Source organism: Gasterosteus aculeatus, chromosome 12 (genome assembly GCF_964276395.1).
Source record: "Gasterosteus aculeatus chromosome 12, fGasAcu3.hap1.1, whole genome shotgun sequence".
Classification (NCBI taxonomy): Eukaryota; Metazoa; Chordata; class Actinopteri; order Perciformes; family Gasterosteidae; genus Gasterosteus; species Gasterosteus aculeatus.
Genome location: NC_135700.1, coordinates 15,283,890 through 15,301,914, shown reverse-complemented (window position 1 = coordinate 15,301,914; position 18,025 = coordinate 15,283,890). Strand labels below are relative to the sequence as shown.

Genomic DNA, 18,025 nt, shown 5'->3' with positions numbered 1-18,025 from the left:
AGTGAGAGAGAGAGAGAGAGAGAGAAAGGGTTGCAGACATTTGGCAGAGAGAGGAGAGAGGAATTCGGCCCACTTGTCAGGGTCTTTCATGTCACATTTCTCCCCTGAGGAACTGACCTCTCTATCCTTGTCTCGAAAATAACTGTGAAAAAGTGAAATGGAATATAACAAAACTAAATTCTGCAAAACAGTTGGAGGAACATCCCTCCTGTCGCCCCCACATCAGAGAAAGAACTGAACTGAGGGATGAAGACGGAAAATTGTGATTTTTGTCAACGGAAGAAAGTGAATTGGAGAGGAGGGCATTTGTACGTGCGTCTGACAAGTCGGGGATGACGCACCCGATTTATTCATGTAATTATACTGTTCGTGTTTCTTTCTTCTTTGAGGGAAAGGCAAAGAGCCGAGAGGAGATAATGGCAGTGGAGAGAAAAGGGGAGGAGAGAGAGCAGAGAGTAAAGTACAGAGCAGAGAGAGGAGAGGACCAGAGCAGAGAGGAGGAAGGAGAGTGCAAGAAGAGGATACAAGTGAAGGCGAGGAGAGGATGGATAGCAGATGGGATCTTTGTGTCAATGAAATGTAAGTATGAACATTGTGTTTGCATGTGCATGAGGAGAGATTTCCACGCGTTTCTGCTGCTGCTGATGCTCTTGTGTTTGTCGATGAGGAATATGTTGTAGGCAGTCTCAGGATTACTTTCTTCCCCCACAGTGACCTTTCTCCCTCTGGATTATCTTTTATTTTCTTCTGCCCTAGTTCTCTCTCTGTCTCTTTTATATTCCTAATGTTAGTACATACTTTTCGTCTGTGACGCGTTCTCTACTCTCCAGGTCACAACACAAGAGAGTGTTGGTGCAGCTGTGGAGAGAAAGGCCAGTGTCACATTGCTTTAGCATCTCACACACACACACACACACACACACACACATAGGGAGAAATATGCTTATAGTGGCATCAGATTCTGTGTTCTTACAGGAGTTTTGGGCCAGACTTGATCTTGACTATGACCCGTTGGTTGGTCACCAGCAGAGAGTAGCTGCTCCTATAGCCAAGAAATAGTTTGGCACGTAAAATGACATGTTCTAGCTTTTGCCCAATCGGTCTGAGTGAGTTAATGCCCACCAGCAAGGACAGCTCAGAACAGATTAAACAAACAAGACACAACGTGTTGATTATTGCGCTTTAGAGGTTTTGGAATTTGTTAACAGAACCAGGCTCCCTGTTTCCTCCCATTTCCGGTCTTTATGCTAAGCTAACATGTGGCTGCTGGTAGCTTCGTGTATGCTGTACGGACACAAAAGTGGTGGCCATGTTCCAAGCTAACTTTATTATACATCCTCATGAATAACAGATTTCTTTTCAGATTAGAAATCCTCTAATATTTGGGAGTTGTTTACTATTATCAGAGTAAACAGCTCCTGCAGTCTAGACTGTGCAACAGAGCGGCTGTAACGCGCTGGCCGCGGGCCAAGTGTTTCATGCGAAGGTCTTTACGTAACTGTGATGCTCAGCTGCCTGATTTATGAAAAAGCATGCTGATAAACCAGCAGAACTATGAACCACCTGAAATGGCACGATGCTGTAACAAAGAGAAACCTAAATCCAAAAGAGAGAGAGAGAGAGAGTAAGAACAGGAGGGGGGGGGGGCAGTCACGTCCTGCAGTATTTACACATAACATCACAAAATGCCCCTGACAGTCAGTGGAATTCAGAATTGCTGGGAGGTTGTTGTGTGTTTGGTTGCGTTACGATGTTGTTGCGCCTAAGGTCGTGTTGTGTTTCACTGCAATGTCATGTGATCTGTCGTTGTGTTGTTTCCTCTTCCGCTTGCTTGTGTTGGTGCATCGCTTTCAAACTTTTGGGTTGGTTTTATAGAATAATGACCGGGCCGAGGTCTGTTTTTATGCTAATGGTCATGTGGGTTTGAGAAACAAGCCTTTTGCTTGTTCTTCACTGTGATCGCACTAACAGGTCTATAGCACTTGCACCTTCGGTTTCAGAGGTTTTACAGAAGAAAAAATTAGGTCAGTCTGATCTTCTCTGAGAGCATCATCCATTTTTTATTTGTTGGAGTTTAAACTTTTGCCATGTCCTCACAGCCTAACCGCATGAGAGGACAGGTTTTAGCTTATTTTTCTGCTTGGTTAGACGTGTGAGAGAAGATTGTGTTTTCATGGTGCAATGACAGTTGTTTGTCATGAAACTTGGCCGGTCTTCATTGAGTGACTCAACCAATTTGATTCAGTCATTAATAAATGGTTTAATTTGGAAACATCCAATGAGAGAATACACGCATGCAATGAGGTGATCACAGCTGTGAAATGGGTAAACTCATTTTTATGAAATTTAAATGGGAAAGCCTGGGTCCCAGCGCACCATGTGTTGTTTTTTCATATCATTATTGATACTCAAATCCACAATGCTTCATTTCATTTGGGACAAGCAAAAAGTTTGGGACAAAAACATTACAAAACGTTAAAAAAGATTTTCCGTCTCGCCGAGGGGCTTAACAGACTGTTTAAGTCATTTTAGGGTGATTCTGATGTGCTGCACAGAGTAAGAGGACACGCTGAGAACCGCAAGGTTGGCAGTTTGAACCCTGGCTGCTCCATGTCCCATGTACCATGTCGGAGCGTCCCTGAGCAGGACACCCAACCCGTACCTGCTCCCTGGGAAAAATGTAAAAGATGGGTCTTATCCAACATTAGGCCGCAACCACAACGTTACTGATTTGCATTATCCCCTGTGTGGAGGAGGAAGTCTTTATTAGCTGCTCAAGCTGATGTCCACTAACAGAAGCTATCAATAAGAAACAACACAATCACATGGACTATGAAACGCTCCATTTGGTAAAATCAGGTTACAAAGACACCTCCCTTTCTGTTTGAGGATGAAGGATCTTCCTGGCTCCTCTTCTGCACTTCTGCTCCGTTGCTCTTTATACGTACATCCACTCTGACAGTTCTCCTGATCCGTCTCCACCATTAGAGAGTCTCGATCTGCGAAACTATATATTCACTTTGTATCAGATCCATCAAAAACAAACACACACTGAAGGTGTCATTCTGAGTTTGTATGGGGAGTTCCAGTCTGGGTTGGGCTACATGTCTAGACACAATGTTTAGAACTATTTGTCTCCATCTCTAATTGTGACGTGGCTGTTGCAGACTAGTGTGGGCAATAAATGGTGTGGTATGTGGCACCGGCTGAGACTTTAAACTTCAGTCCCTGAAACACGCAAACAACACGTCGGCGGCAACTGTTACCAAATCGCTGTAATGTCCCATCTTCAGCCCCATTAGCATAATGGCAGATGAACAAGTTTGAGTGATGTCTTTACAAATTGCGTTGAAGCCTTTTTCATACATGCCTCTGTCTGACAGCCACGTCTTGATCTGATTCTATTTACAAAATACAAGAGAAAGTCGCCAAATGGCAGTTTGTTGACACCTAGTGGTCACCCTCTCATTGTTTACCTTTATTTGAGTCAATTCTATTATTGTATTCTAATGTAGAGGCGTAGCACAAAGGGATTCTGATGTAAATGTTAATACAAGAAAAAAGTCTACAACTATGTTTAAGATTGGCTTGGATTGACTTTTTTTTTATCATATAACAAATAATAAGCAAACATAAAGTGAAAATAATCAATGTAGCACATGAAATACATTGTTGAATAACCTAAATAACTTGATGACCTTAATGCTTGCATACATACATAATCATTTTAATATGAAAATTAAATCTTTTGAAAAACAGCATGTGTATAATTTAACTGCGCAGTATCTGTGCGTTCCAACACCCATACTGGCATATTACTCCAGAGTATTCTAGAAAAAGATTTAGTATGTCCTCAATACGTAGTATGTTAAATACATACAAACACACATATGAACTCATACTGCATCTGAACTCATTTTATAATCCAGCATGCTTTTCTGGCTATTCTGACCCCAAATCCTCTCCACGATAAAAGGTCAAAGTTTAAGGTGCAATATTATGAGGACGTACAAGGTTGAAATTCAACTCATTCGGCATGTAACAGTGCGTTCTTTGGAGGGAAATCTGCAACGTGTGCTAAAAGTGATGTGATTTGGAACGTGTGAACACTCCACAGGAAGTCAACGCATGCTAGATGTGCCAATATAGAAAAAGTATTGCAAATGCTTTCTTTGTATGTCAGACATCTATTGATTTTACTGTTCTTTATGAAAAGTAATTTACGGGAAAGCTTCCTGGTTTTCTCCCAAACCCTGCAGGCTAACAGCTCAGGTATGTTAAGGTAAGCAGAGAGAAAGTGAGAAAACGGTGTATAGATTAAGGTTTAAGGCCTCCAAGCTTTCAAAAAACTATAATCATATCATAATTACCGCAGCTTCTCTTGACACGATAGAGTTTCAGTACTGGATAGCTAGACGGAATGTGTAATCCTGCATGGGGGAGTTCCAGTCAGGGTGTTGGGCTCTGCGTGTGTTTATTATTAATTCAACTTAAGGATGATTTATGGCCGAAACTTCTCCTCCGCTCTCTCTTTCTTCTTGTTTCTAATCTTCTCCATTTCTTACTTCCGTTCTCTCTCCTCTTCCAGCATGAACTCCACTGACCTCTGCAGGAGAATAAAATAAGCTCAACCGGCTGCAAAATCATGAGCACTCCCACATCAGGAGGCCCAAATATGGAGGTGACGGGCATCTCTCAGGAGATGGCATTGCTTAGCAACATACTGGCAGCTTACACCTTCATTGCAGGTAAGTCCGTTGAGCCCCATTGCCATGCGTATTCCCACTGTATACTCCACTAGCTATGGAACAAACTAATAAAAACCACCACAGGGCAGATAGAAAACAGGTGAGCAGGCTGAGGTGAGAGATCTGTAGGGGAAACTCAACAGTGGAGAAGGGTGGACAGGTGAGAGAAAGAAGATGTGGTAACCGGTGAAGGGAGCGGAGGAGGGGAGCAGTGTGAAACATCATCCAAGATCAGGGGCAATGCTTCATGTCTGCTTCTTCTTTTTCTCTTAGACCAACCCGAGAGGACGGCTTTGGTGTTTCTGGGCGGCGTCTGTGTCGGCCTTCTCGTCACGCTCTGCGCCATCGTCTTCCAGATACACTGTCGGGCAGACTGTCACTACGGCAACAGTAAGCACCACAACCACCGGCGCAGGAACAAGCATCACGACCGTCGCCATCACAGCTGTCCCCTCCATCAGCCCGCGGTCAGTAATGCAGATAACACTGCTGTTGTTGCCACTGGAGGAAGCGGGCCTGCTGGGGACAGCGAATCAGAGGACTGGGATGACGCGTCCGACCTGTCATCACGGAGACGCAGGCGCTTTGAGAGGGCTCTGCTGCACGCCACCATGTTCACGTCAGCTGAGGGTACCGCTCACACAGACACACACACACACACACACACACACACACACACACACACACATTTATGGCATTGTTATGAATAGAAAGTTTAAAATATTAAAAGCTTTTAGTCAGTTTGACTTGTGGAGTGCACCAGGAGCACAGGGGACACACGTTATGTTTTTTATCCACCTTCAGATCGTGGCCTACGTTTATCCAGAGGATCGGCGCTGTCTTGAAAAAGCACCATATGATAAATCCACCCAATGATTGACAAATGCAGTAATATAAAAATGTAAATATACATGAACTCAACTACTATTTGCGTACAATATTAACTTTAAGATAGTTAACCATTTTAATCTGCTTTATGCTTCTACTTCTCTTTATTTTAATTTTATAGCACCACTTCGACCAGCTAAACAACCAAATGCTTATAATTTCATCTGATTCTCTGACAGCTACCATCCAGTCGCCTTATGGCTTATACCTGTAAACAAAAAGGCTTTCAATATTTGTGTGAAAATGATTGATACTGGTTGAAACAAAATACATTTAGAAAGGAAGTTTTACAGAATGAGTTTTCATTTTAGTGTTTGTCATTTTTATGTGTACATCTATACACACTCACTCAGAGACTGTATCTCACTGTTGTCACGCATGCTCATATCTTAAAATAGAAAGTCTCGTCAACAGCGGCGGGAAATGTGAATGTTATGTGAATGTATAATGTATGGATGTGCTTTAAGCCTGTGTGTGTGCGTGTGTGTGTGTGTGTGTGTGTGTGCGAACGTGTGCGTGTGTATCCCATCAGAGCTGGACCGCGCCCAGAGGCTGGAAGAGCGGGAACGGATTCTCCGAGAGATCTGGATGAACGGACAACCGGACATTAGTACAGTCACTCAAAGCCTCAACAGATATTACTAATGGATAATCAAACAGGTAGTCAGAGGGACGAGAAGATAGCGAGTAGACACATGGATTAAAAGGTTTTAAAAATCCACAAATGAAGAAAATTAACCCCACAGGATTGAATCAGAAGCGGTCTGCAGTTCACCAAAGAGACTCTAACAGATGAAACTCTTGCCGGGAGCCGTCCCCTCCAAGTCATATGAGTTGCGATGGCTCACTCCTCCAAAGCAGGGTGACACTCAAGGGTGTGGAGGAAGACTGTCCTCGTGCACCGTGCAGTGAACAAGTGAGCCTGAAGACGCAGCGAAGCTTCAGAGCATTCGCTGCCACGTGTAACATGCTGTTGGTAAAAGCTGCTCACGGGATTTTATAATGAAATGACATTTTTAACAGGTGCTTTTGAGCATCACGGACAGAAAATACTGTGGCTGCAGCGCTGCAGATGTTTGTCAGTGTGCCTGTCCAGATGTGGGTGATAATGTGATGTTGCACTTTTCTCAGATCACCCTTTTTTGGGGGAAACTGGAAGGGAAGTTAAAGGTAGTCAATAAATTCAGAGCATTTCCACTGCCCTCTACATGGCTCTAAACATGGAGACAGCTGATCTGGCGGCAAGCAGCTAGAGGTGGAAACAGTGAAGGAGTGAAAATAACTCAACGGTGCTGACAGTGCAAAGGGTGTTACCTGGGGAGGAATCAGATGAAAACAGACAGATAAAAACCTCTGGCCCCGCTGATGAAACACAGAGAAGCTTGGATTACAACACACACGTCTGACAGCGACTTATTTATTTGCTTAAGTAGACATCTAGACGTAATCCATTGTGACTTTACATTGCAAACGGTTGCTGGTGCTATATTAATGCTCTGAATTTTTAATTTGACACCTTTTAGAAACAATAGAAGAGAATAAAATAGTGAGAGATGTTGCTCAATGCCAAGACCCATTTAAAACATGACGGTGCTTCTACTGCTGATATATGCATGGTAAAAATTGAAAACTACAACTGTTAGATGGAGGCTTATCAGGTACAGGTGCTGTTGCACAAAGACAGAGGACAGCAGATCATCATCCCTGAGAGGCTCATGCTGCCCAACTTTCATTGGCTCTGAGCTGGAAAAAAAAGAAGCAAGAATTCATTGATGCGGTTTTCTGTACATATATTATTAAGTAAAGTCTGCTGTTGAAATGAAATATCGTGGCCTACATTTATTGCTTTTAAGAAACAGCTTTTAAATGTCTTTGGGATGTTGTACATGTGTGGCGTCTCCTGTTCGCTGGTATGATGGACTCTGCTGGGACGCCAGATTGGATGCAATGCAAACTGAGTCTGGGTTCGTGGACATTGGAGCCAGACTCCCCCTGGTGTTCATAAGGATGCAAATGCAACTTTCAATCAGATAAATGGAATTAACATGAATAGATGAACAGGTGATTACAAAATAAAAGCAACAGTGGTCATAATATTTGTATATGATGTAATGGATATGGCTCTTCTGACTGTCATTAACTTAACCAACATAAATCATCACAAGCGCCGCCATTATTGTATTCAGTACTAACGATGTTATATTCCTCATTAAGAATAAGTGAAAACTCAGCTCTATTGCTTTATTTTTTTCATTCTATGAACTCCCATATTTCCCTTAAAGTATTGGTTTGGTCACTTTCATCGGGGTTTTGGGTTGTTCAACACAGTTCTGTAGAACGCAGAAATGTTCCTCCGGCCATAATGTTCACACGGTCCTGAATCCAGTTTAAAGTCTCAAGTTCATACTTGTGAGCATGAATAAAATAATAATAATAAAATTTCCTGACACTTAAGTGAGTAAGTCATATTTTAGCCCAATATCTAAAATGCAGGTACGAGAGGCTAAAACAATACCGCCTAGAATATATTGAATCACTACATTAAATACAAACATTTGTGCCCCGATTCCTATATGTCTAAGTACGTTGTATAGACACCTTCGTCCCCCCCCCCATCCTCCTCCTCCTCCACCTCCTCCTATGTGCTACCTCTTTAACGGGACGGGCGGGGACGGCGGGACGTGCTGACTGAGCGCAGAGACCAGGCTGCTGCAGCTGGACCGACTCCCGACCGGGACCAGAACATCCTCCTGCAGACGCGCCGTCATCTCCGCAGATCCGACAGTTCCGCGGTTCTCGATCCGCGATGAGAGACTACGCGGCGACGGCGAGCCACGGAGGCGCCTGCACGCCGTGCTGCCAAGTTTGCGTCTTCGCCTTTACCGCATTTCTCATCGTTGCGGAGAGGACGGCGCGTAAGTCTTACCTGGGACGTGCGCACGGCCGCTCAAAAAACACACACTCACACACACGTATAAATTCACGCTTACGCGCACGCATTAGATCTGTACGCCCTTTGCACAATTAACATAACCGGGCGCAGTATCGTTTTCACTGCGATGGTTGATTGTAATTTGGTGGCACGGGCCCAGGCGCAACCCGGCTGTGTAGTACCGTGTTGGCGTGCGCTTGCATGTGTGTGCGTGTCTTTTTGTGCAGTGTAGGGATGCACAGTGTGAGGGCCACGGCGAAGGGATATGCTTGCATCCTGTGGATGAGACGGATCATTTGGGATTTGATGTTGGTCTGTTAAATGTAAAACTCTAGCTACAATAATCCAACATAAAAAGTTAGACGTTTGTTTTCACTTTGGCAGCCGTTTGTTGTCATAAATGGTGGATCCAGATTCTGCATCATGAACAGTGGATCAAGATTCTGCATCATGAATAGAGGATCCAGATTCTGCATCATGAATAGTGGAGTCTGCAGGCAGCACTAGTGCGCCCCTCTCCAAATATGTCATGAAATCCCAGCCAATGCAGCAAAACTGCAGACTCATGCCTCAGTAGTAGAGTTTCCGCTTCTTGATCTCTCCTCAGCAACAACAAAGCAGAGCCATGTTGTCATATTTCAGCGCCCTTTTTTTGGAGGTGCATGAATGGACGGTGGGATGGGCGTACCCCATGTTTGGGCCCAGTCTGGCTGGACAGCCCGCCTGTTTTGCATCAGAAACGGATCGGATTACATTTTGAGGGAGGCGGTCAGAGCAGCAGAACTCAAGCAGGGCAGTGTGTTGTCGGGATCGAGGAGTCTGTACGTGGGGAGAAAAGGGGATCAAATACAGCACTCTCTTGTGAATAAAGCATTGATGCAGTACACGTTAGAGGTGTGATTAAAAAAAACGGTGGCCACTCACAAAATACAAAAAGCTCCGTGATCTGACGTGCTGATGGAATGTTGTTGTGTAAAAAACAAAATGCTAAGCACTGCAACAAAAGCAGCATAAAAAACTCCCTGTGTGTTTTTGGCAATTACACACTTAGTTGTAAGTACTTACTCATTAATGTAATCCAGCAAATGTCCAAATATACACAGCGTTATTTACCTGTATGTTTCCATCCTGATCACCTGAGTTCTTTGTGTTTTAGGACTGAGTATACATGTGTGCTTCCTCCCTCTCTCCCCAGTGATATATTGCTTTGTGTACTATCTGTGGGTCGGTCACAATTACTGCTACGCCCATCTTGCTGGCTTCACTGCCCTGTTCCTGCTGCCAGGTGAGAGAACAACAACAACAACTACATCATTCCAATCAATGTTTAGTAAAGTATGCGTCGCCCCAGAGACGGATAGAATAACAAGAAATCTTACATTCTGCTTACCGATATGTTTTGTCTTTGATTGTGAAGTAATAGAACAATTTTGCATAATGAATAAATTGTTGGTGATAAATTGGTGGTTGGATAAATTGATGATAGATAAGATTATTTATTCATATTTGTTTGATTCCACGTTTCAAAGGTTGGGGTCCTCAGTGGCTAAGTTACCTGTGGTACCTGTCGGATGGACGCATCCGCAGGAAGTCTCTCACTTGGACACACATACTGCACCTGGGCATCTTCAAAAGGTGGCCCAACTCTGTGCATCTGTGTGTGTGTGTGTGTGTGTGTGTGTGTGTGTGTGTGTGTGTGTGTGTGTGTGTGTGTGTGTTGATAATGCTGTTGCTTAAAAGTCATTGAACAAGGACAGTTTAGAGTGATAGTCAGACAAAATGTGTCGGTTTGATTACGATGGTTATGATGAAGATGACGTGTACTGATGTGCGTGGGGGCGTTTCTTTTTTTCTCACTTGTTTTTTTTTTCTTTTTCTCCCTCATTCACCTCTGGCCTCCACAGGCTTTGGGAATGCATGTGTCTGCCAGACGAAAATGTGTACTGTGAAATCATGCAGCAGGCTGATGCGTCTGCCTTACGTCTGTTTGAGGCTTTGGTGGTCACCCTCCCTCAGACGCTGCTGCAGACCTACGTGCTCATCTGCACCGATATAGGAATAAAATCTCCAGGTACGACGAATCGAACAAGGAACTGTAGAAAGCATGCGTGCTGGGGTGGTAAGGTCTGAAACAACACGTGTGAAGTTGTGTGCATAGTAGTGAAGGTATGTACGGTGTGTACTTGTTCATTGAAGGGACACTCAAAAAATGTGAATGAAACTGTGGCCCAATTGAGAGACCTGCATAACATAATAATACAATAAATGTTGAATTTATTAGGCAACAGGGGAAAAATAAATGTGAAATTGGTTGCTTGTATCGATGAACATACAGAGAAAACATTGACTCCCCTCAACTCTAAAAAGTTTCAGTTAGTTGCTGCTTGAATAGTTCCCCTTTGTGGGCTGTCTTCACACACCAGATTAAGATTAAAAACCCAGTACAATTTTTATGTTTGTCAGTTGACCAGAAACAAAGCTCCTGATGAATGCTCATTTTAAGGCTGGGTGATATGGAGATAATCAAATATTTTGTATTTTGGGAAATCAGATATTTTGTTTTCAGATTGTGCTGTTGCCTTTTGTTAACCAATTGTTCTACCCTCCTTTTCCGGTGTTTGTGTGCAGCCGACTTTCCTCTGATGTACAGTAAAGCATTACAAATAGAGAAAGTATTCACATTTTGTCTCCTCTCTGCCTTCTTCCTCCCCTCTGTGCCATCCAGCCTCTGTGTGTTTTGTGGTGTGTCTGTTATCTCTGTCCTGGGCGTTGGTCCTCTACGCAAGAGCCTGTTCTCTCATCAGACCAGGACACCTACAGATGACCCCTAGTGCCCTTCTCTGTCGACTTCTATGGAGGGTGGGCACATTTGCACACTTAGCAAGAGCCAATATGCACATACACCCTCCATGTAACAGCCTCTATGTAACGGGTGGCATATATGTAAATCCTATGTTTGGGTGAAAGGCATATTTTCTCTGTCCACAGGTCAGTATGTTGGGATCTCGATTTGCTGTTCTCATGCTCTTTACGCGTATCTTCAAGCAGTGGATCCTGGGAGTCATTGGTAAGTCTGGTATTGCTTGGTCTTCATGTCTGTTTCTTAACCCATTAAACATTACATATTCTGATGGGGAAGGATTTGAACTATTGTTGGCTGAGTCTTGGTGAGACACCCTTTTATGGTTTACCTCAACTGTTCAGGTTATCTTTATTAGTATGTTTATTCTTGACATGTGTATGTGTGTGTGTGTGTGTGTGTGTGTGTGTGTGTGTGTGTGTGTGTGTGTGTGTGTGTGTGTGTGTGTCAGGTGTGCACTGGCTGGGCACAACCTTCTGGATGGTGTCGCAGCAGACCGACATCATACGTTCTACTAGTCGCTGGAGAATCTTCAATTTTGTTCTGGGAGCCATTCACGTTTTCCTTTTTCTCAACGTGAAATACGGTCAATCCAGATACCGCATGGCTGGATTCTATCTGGTATGTGTGTGTGTGTGTGTCCATTAGTGAAGTTTATGTTCACCATTCGGCTAATCTGAGATGCGGATGTGCAATGTGGAGATGCAACCACACACCTGTGTTTTCTGTTTATTGTTCTTCAGGCTATGTTCTTGGAGAACGCGTTTCTTCTTCTGGCTTCCTCGTGGTTGTTTACGATGATCTCCTGGGACACAGTGGGAATCCCAGCGGCAGTTTTCTCCAGCTTCCTCATTGGTGAGACACACAACTAAACTGCATTAGAAGACCAAGAGTCCACAGACATGCTAGCAGCTCTCCTGGCTTTGGGCTAAATGATAATATGGGCATGCTAACGCGCTCACGCTGATGCTAACATTGTGATGTCAAAGCTATGGTTGCTAATGTATTTAAGAAGCTTTTTTTTTTTTGGCAAAGATAATTTCAACAAAACCAACTGATCAATAAGTCAAATGCTCTGACCAAGAAAAAGATAAAAATATCTGTGGCTGTTGCAGGACAGTAATAAGCATTTTGATCAAAAAAACATTATTTTCTTTTGAGCTCTAATAACCTTCACACACTCTTGCACGCCTCCATCAAAATAATTCCCTGTTTTTTTTGCTCGTCTCTCTCCTTTCTTCTAGGAGTGATAGCGTTGGTGCTGTATTATCGTTTTCTCCACCCTAAATCCTTTGAGATTTTCCAAAGTATTCGCCGCAGGGGGATCGGTGGTGCCTGCACGGAGCGTGGATCCACACTGTCATTGGATGAGAAAGTTACACCCACTTTCCATCGTCATGCCACACTGTCCGGTTTGTTACAGATCTGCCTGTCTGTATCTCTCTCTCTCTCTGTTTTTCTATTTATCATAACGACTATTGTTGTTCATCTAAACAGGAGGTGGGACCCTCATGGATCTCCCCATCCAATGGGAGGGATGGAAACATCACCACTGGCTGCTGATTCGATTGGCCATGAAGACGGGGGATGTAACAAACATCTGGTCTGCGTATGGCGAGGGGGGATTGGCCGGACTGATGGGTCTGTCCGAAGAGGTTCACTCCCCTGATGAACATCATTTTCCTCGGGTTGGTTGCATTCTTGTAGAGATATATATATTTATATTTAAAAGGGTTTCTCATTCTTTTTTTGTGCTCTGGTTTCCCAGGGTCCACTCATTCAGCCGCAGGTTCCCCAGATCTCACAACCAGCTCCTGAACCAGCTCCTGAACCTGCTCCACCACAGGTGACCCAGCCTACAGAGGCAAGATGTTCATACCAACTAGGAATACAGCAGCATACAGCATTTATTCTTGAAGCCAGGATTTAAAAATTGCGACGGATTAGCCGGAAGCAAAACATAAACTTCACAAATGTTCCCAGTGTGGCACATTTTTATGCCAACAAAGACTTTTTGCCATTAAACCATTTATAAAAAGACTTTATCTTGATCTCTTAAGTTTCAGTTTGTCCGTCTTCAGACTGATGTCTCAGCTGCTTGTCTTGTCCCCAGGTGAGAGAGGTGGTCCACCCAACAAAGCCAGCTCCCTCGACTGTAGTGGCCAGACCGGTTAGAAGAGCTCCACCAACAACAATCCAGGACATGAGAACTTTTCCAGAGATCATCCCGGTCCAGGAGGTCATTCTTGAAGAAAGCGCAGAAGAATTGTCCAGCGCCCAACCATCAGAAAAAGGTTGGATGCTGATAAACACCGGACTATATAATGGTCAAACAGCATTAGCGTTACTTGAAGGAATAGTCTGATATTTACTCCGATCGCCTTTTAGCTTTTAACTAACGCAAACATTGATAGTATGAAAACATTGATTGTAGCTGGATTGGCTGTAGTTTAACAATTTGAGGAATTCAATGCAAAGTAAGATTTGAATAAAGTGTTGCTTATGCATAATGTTGTTTACGCAGCAACATACGTAACTATGCACTTTCTGGTCAATAAGTGCAGACACACACACACACAAAACACACAATTAACTTAACATTAAACTAGTAAAATGTTGGTGTTCAATCTTTGTAAACAGGAAAATGAGTGTTTATCTGCCCTTGAATGTTACAATACTAATGATTCGTCGTCATAGAACCTTGAGCATGTTATTACCTATTATAGCACCTGTGTTCTGTTTTAAACACATTTTACCTTTCCGATTCCTTTTCAAAGGTGACGAGGATTTTCAGAGTGCCGCTTACGGCTCACCGACACTGTCGTCACCACTGCAGCCAGACAGCCTCCACCACATCGACAGCAACGCTGTGTCCTTGACGGAGGCCTCGTCCTCCGTGTGCTCCCTGGACATCAAGACTCCCGCCTGGTCACCGGAACGGCGTTCGCCTCTCCTGATTGGCTCCCCCGAGAAGAAACCCTCACTCCCCGGAGAGTCCAGCACTACGCTATACTTCAGCGCGGATGCACACTCCCCTTCCAGCGGGAGCTATCTCGGCTGGGGCTCCGAGTTGTCGCCAATCTCCACCTACAGAAGTCCCTACCGGATCCGAGAGGCCCGCTTCATCACATCCACCCCGCGCCTGGAGCCGCGAGCTTGGTCCGAAGGTCCAGGTCCGTCCCCTGTTGTCATCATCCCCGCCACTCCCGGCACAACACCAGGCCCCACTCCCGGCGGGACCCCCGGCGGCGGGACCCCTGGCACCTCGACCCCGGCTGCTTCCACGCCTGGAGCCTCCGCTTCGGCTGCTTCAACTCCTGGCGCGTCAACACCCGCCGCTTCAACCCCTGGCGCTTCTACTCCGGGCGCCACCACACCCGGTACTCCAATCATTCCGCTCACTCCGGTCATTTCCCACGCTCGCAAACAGATGGTCCAGATTGTGGACAGCAGAGAGAGGATGGTGTAAGGTGGGTGAAGGGTAAGAATAACTTGGTGGGAAGTTATGTCTTTTTTTGGTTTAGCGGGTGAGGACTTCAATAAATCAATGCATTATCTATTTTGTTGAAGGCTTGGTGTGGAGATGATGAGCCTTTTCAGCTCAGTTCCTTTGGAGGTCATGGAAGGATTTACTCTGTAAACTATTATTTTTGTTTCCCCCTGACATGCAGATACAAGGGTCAAAGTCAGGGAGCACAGGTAGCACCTTGTCAATCACTGCAGGGACGTGTGCCACGTTTCCGACCTCGCTGTTCATTCTTATCAACACACTGTGCAGTGTTGATGGTAAGAAAGTCAGAGGTTGGTCTTCAGAGGAGTCAGAATCGACAAACATCAACGTGCAGTACTGGGAAATCAGATATGTTTAATTTCGGGGATGGGGGGATTTTTAAAGTTATTTACAACCATTTGCTTAAAAAATAATTCAATACATTATAAATCAGTATTTACAGAAGATTGCATCATGGATATGAAAGGAAACAGAGTAACAAATCCACAGGTGCTAATTAATCTCGGGCATCAAACGTCTAACAGACTCTCTTGTAACGACACTCGACCTTTCAGACGTGATGCAAATACAAGCACGCCTTCAAAGGCATTGCTATTATTAGTATCACTATTCCTTTTTCTTTTTTAACAAAACCCCCCCCTTCCCCCCAGTTTATTGTATTTAATTACATTACTGATACACACAGAGCCTTTTTACAATCTGTAAAATAGTCAAATCTGTTAGTCGATTAATATTTTTAAAGAAACTATCAAAGCAAATTACAAAAAGCGAAGATTGGAGGGATTATGATTCTATAGATTAATCGCTCTGCTTTCCTGTGATAATTGTAACTGCAATAATGTCAGTGGGCACTTTACAGCAGAAAAGGTGCATTTAAAGTAACAACATTAGGTCAAGAAAGATCAGAAGATGTTTTTATTGTTAAATCTGTTTCATTTAATTTTGTCTGATTCTTTAAAACCTTTTTTGTATTTTAATGATCACTTATCTGTTTTCAAATTTTATATTTTATCTGTTTGTTATAACTTATAACTCATAACTGCATAAATGTTTCACGTATTTGAACAAGTAACAATGTTTCCACAATTTTAGACAATTTGCCCCTTTTCCAAAAACCAAAAGAGTCATTTTTGTGAGACAAAAACTATGAAATAAAACAAATAGAGAAGTGAGAGGGTGTTGTTGTCCCTAACAGAAAAGAGGTAACTTTGAACATCTCCAAAAGACATAGTTATTTGTATTAATTGATGAAAGAAGGTAAATTAAGATAAGATACAATGTATAATACAAGGTAATGAACAGCGTTGTGTGTACTGTTAATGTGAGTTTCTACAACAGACCTGTATGAGCTGGGATGAAATACAACGTCGTCAATTGGGCAGAAGTTGTGCCTGAAACCAGCCAGTCGTCTTGTTAATAAGTAACAACGAGGTGTATTTTACTTCCTGTAGAGGAAATTTGAACCATTCAGTTTTGTGTCCAATAAGAAACAAGTTGCTTCGTCCTTCCGGCTATTATTTAGTTGAAGTTCCTTTCTCGGGAAAATGAAATTTTCAAGTGACAAAACTGATGAGTTGAGTATCTTTTCATGGCCCAGTGAGAACATTTAATTGATCACTGAATGACAGGAAATGCTTTAATCTAACTCTATTAAATGTTGTTTCTAATGTAGCTACCAGAAAAAAGGGAAACAGTAATACAAATTCTACATGACGTTAAATTGGTATGATGTGCTAGTATATGAGTTTGTCAATGCCAGTATTATTGCATTTTATGAATATTATTTATTTAATCATGTGAATGATTGGGAGTAACAAAAGTAGACTTCTTTAAATATTTATCCCTACTATGTCATTTTACTTTCTGTCTTTCTTTCTAAAGAAATATAATAAGAAAAGTAAGGTACGTATCTGAAACTCCAGTGTTTGGTGATAAAACGTGTGCATAAATTGGGTTTTATAGTACAGAGAAAAAAACAGCTCCATCAAACTGTGTCAAACTGTATCCACATACCTGCTGAGTAGTAAAGGTCAAGAGTCACTGCATGTTACTCATTCATCCAGATAATTGTATCTACTACTTTAGAGAAAGAAAACGCACAGTAACCACACACACACACACACACACACACACACACGCACACACACAACAATTGTAATCAGCACATGCTAGATTGTATGTGAACGCAAAAGCAATAAGCCAGCTAATGAAATGTATACTAGTGCACTAATAAATGTAAATATCAACCCACGCTTTAGACTGCTAATGATGCCTTGGCTTAATCATCATGAATCAGCGCTTTGCCCAAAACAGATTCAGCTGCTTGTCTTAAAAGATGTGCGTTCCTTCTCAGTAGATCAATATGCTTTGCTCTGTGTACCTGATGTGTGTGATACTCTTTGCTTGTGTTTTATCTTGTTTGTCTCTTTTAGTTGTTGTTTTTTTAAATCTCCTTTTCTTTATCTGGTTACATTTACTGTTATGAAACAACAGTAGTCGAGGTTTATTGCAGACGTTTTACACATGGAATTGTTTAGAGAGATTACTTTCAATGAGAGTCAGACATTAGTTTGAAGATTGAGTGGAATGTCACTTAGTCACTGGACGGCCTCCATTTATCAACGTCCATCACCTTATCTCTGCAAGGATGTCCACAGAGCAACTTTGGTTGGCCATAGTGAGTACTGTGCTATTGATGTGACAAAATAAAATCATTAGTCATTAACACTGATCAGAGTGCTTTATTGTATTGCATTGATCATCCTTATTAATGTATAGTCTGGGAACGTTGTTGTGACCTTTAGACAAGTGGAAATGCATTAAAAAATAGCTAGTTGAACATTGAAATAAACATAATGTTGTTACATTATCAAAGGCCGGGTGGGGGTTCGTGGGCATTAACAACGATTCCTCTCACTCTTTGGTACATTGTGCAAAATAATGCTAAATGTAACGCGCAAAATGTGTTGTACATAAATGATAGTATAATATCGGCAGCGTGTCAGCGTAATGATAGTTGATAATAATGAAGCTCTTAACCTTGAACCATCACGTAGAGCAGAAACATCTAAATGTTTTTATTACCA

At 42.8% G+C, this 18,025-nt stretch overlaps 2 protein-coding genes across 5 annotated transcripts; both read left to right on the top strand.

Moving 5' to 3' along the window:
• Positions 1-7,730, top strand: eva1ab (eva-1 homolog A, regulator of programmed cell death b). 3 transcript variants are annotated; one of them, XR_005714578.2, is made up of 5 exons: positions 441-579; positions 4,589-4,748; positions 5,022-5,378; positions 5,553-5,649; positions 6,169-7,730. XR_005714578.2 is itself a non-coding variant. In XM_040204509.2 (4 exons), the coding sequence occupies exons 2-4, from the start codon at positions 4,646-4,648 to the stop codon at positions 6,279-6,281; spliced, it is 573 nt and encodes a 190-aa protein (XP_040060443.1). In that variant the 5' UTR covers positions 1-579; positions 4,589-4,645; the 3' UTR covers positions 6,282-7,730. The 3 variants fall into 3 exon arrangements, 2 of the variants coding, with proteins under 2 accessions (XP_040060443.1, XP_040060453.1); XM_040204509.2 differs by lacking the exon at positions 5,553-5,649 and having other exon boundaries at positions 1-579; XM_040204519.2 differs by lacking the exon at positions 6,169-7,730 and having other exon boundaries at positions 438-579; positions 5,553-5,729.
• Positions 7,731-8,298: 568 nt separating this feature from the next.
• Positions 8,299-17,664, top strand: xkr5b (XK related 5b). Of its 2 annotated transcripts, none has more exons than XM_040204496.2 (13): positions 8,299-8,551; positions 9,764-9,853; positions 10,098-10,203; positions 10,473-10,639; positions 11,294-11,427; positions 11,557-11,635; positions 11,880-12,049; positions 12,172-12,283; positions 12,673-12,840; positions 12,926-13,116; positions 13,197-13,274; positions 13,542-13,722; positions 14,206-17,664. In XM_040204496.2, exons 1-13 carry the CDS (start codon positions 8,443-8,445, stop codon positions 14,895-14,897), a joined length of 2,277 nt encoding a protein of 758 aa, XP_040060430.2. In that variant the 5' UTR covers positions 8,299-8,442; the 3' UTR covers positions 14,898-17,664. The 2 variants fall into 2 exon arrangements, with proteins under 2 accessions (XP_040060430.2, XP_040060421.2); XM_040204487.2 differs by having other exon boundaries at positions 13,197-13,292.
• The last annotated feature ends 361 nt before the right edge of the window (positions 17,665-18,025 follow it).

Excerpts from the sequence above, each read along its gene's own strand:
- eva1ab (XM_040204509.2), top strand. The coding sequence starts at position 4,646 with ATGAGCACTCCCACATCAGGAGGCCCAAATATGGAGGTGACGGGCATC. Across the intron at positions 4,749-5,021 it reads AGCTTACACCTTCATTGCAG|ACCAACCCGAGAGGACGGCT; the intron begins GTAAGTCCGTTG and ends TTTTTCTCTTAG. Across the intron at positions 5,379-6,168 it reads CATGTTCACGTCAGCTGAGG|AGCTGGACCGCGCCCAGAGG; the intron begins GTACCGCTCACA and ends GTATCCCATCAG.
- xkr5b (XM_040204487.2), top strand. The coding sequence starts at position 8,443 with ATGAGAGACTACGCGGCGACGGCGAGCCACGGAGGCGCCTGCACGCCG. Across the intron at positions 12,050-12,171 it reads GCATGGCTGGATTCTATCTG|GCTATGTTCTTGGAGAACGC; the intron begins GTATGTGTGTGT and ends ATTGTTCTTCAG. Across the intron at positions 13,117-13,196 it reads ATGAACATCATTTTCCTCGG|GGTCCACTCATTCAGCCGCA; the intron begins GTTGGTTGCATT and ends CTGGTTTCCCAG.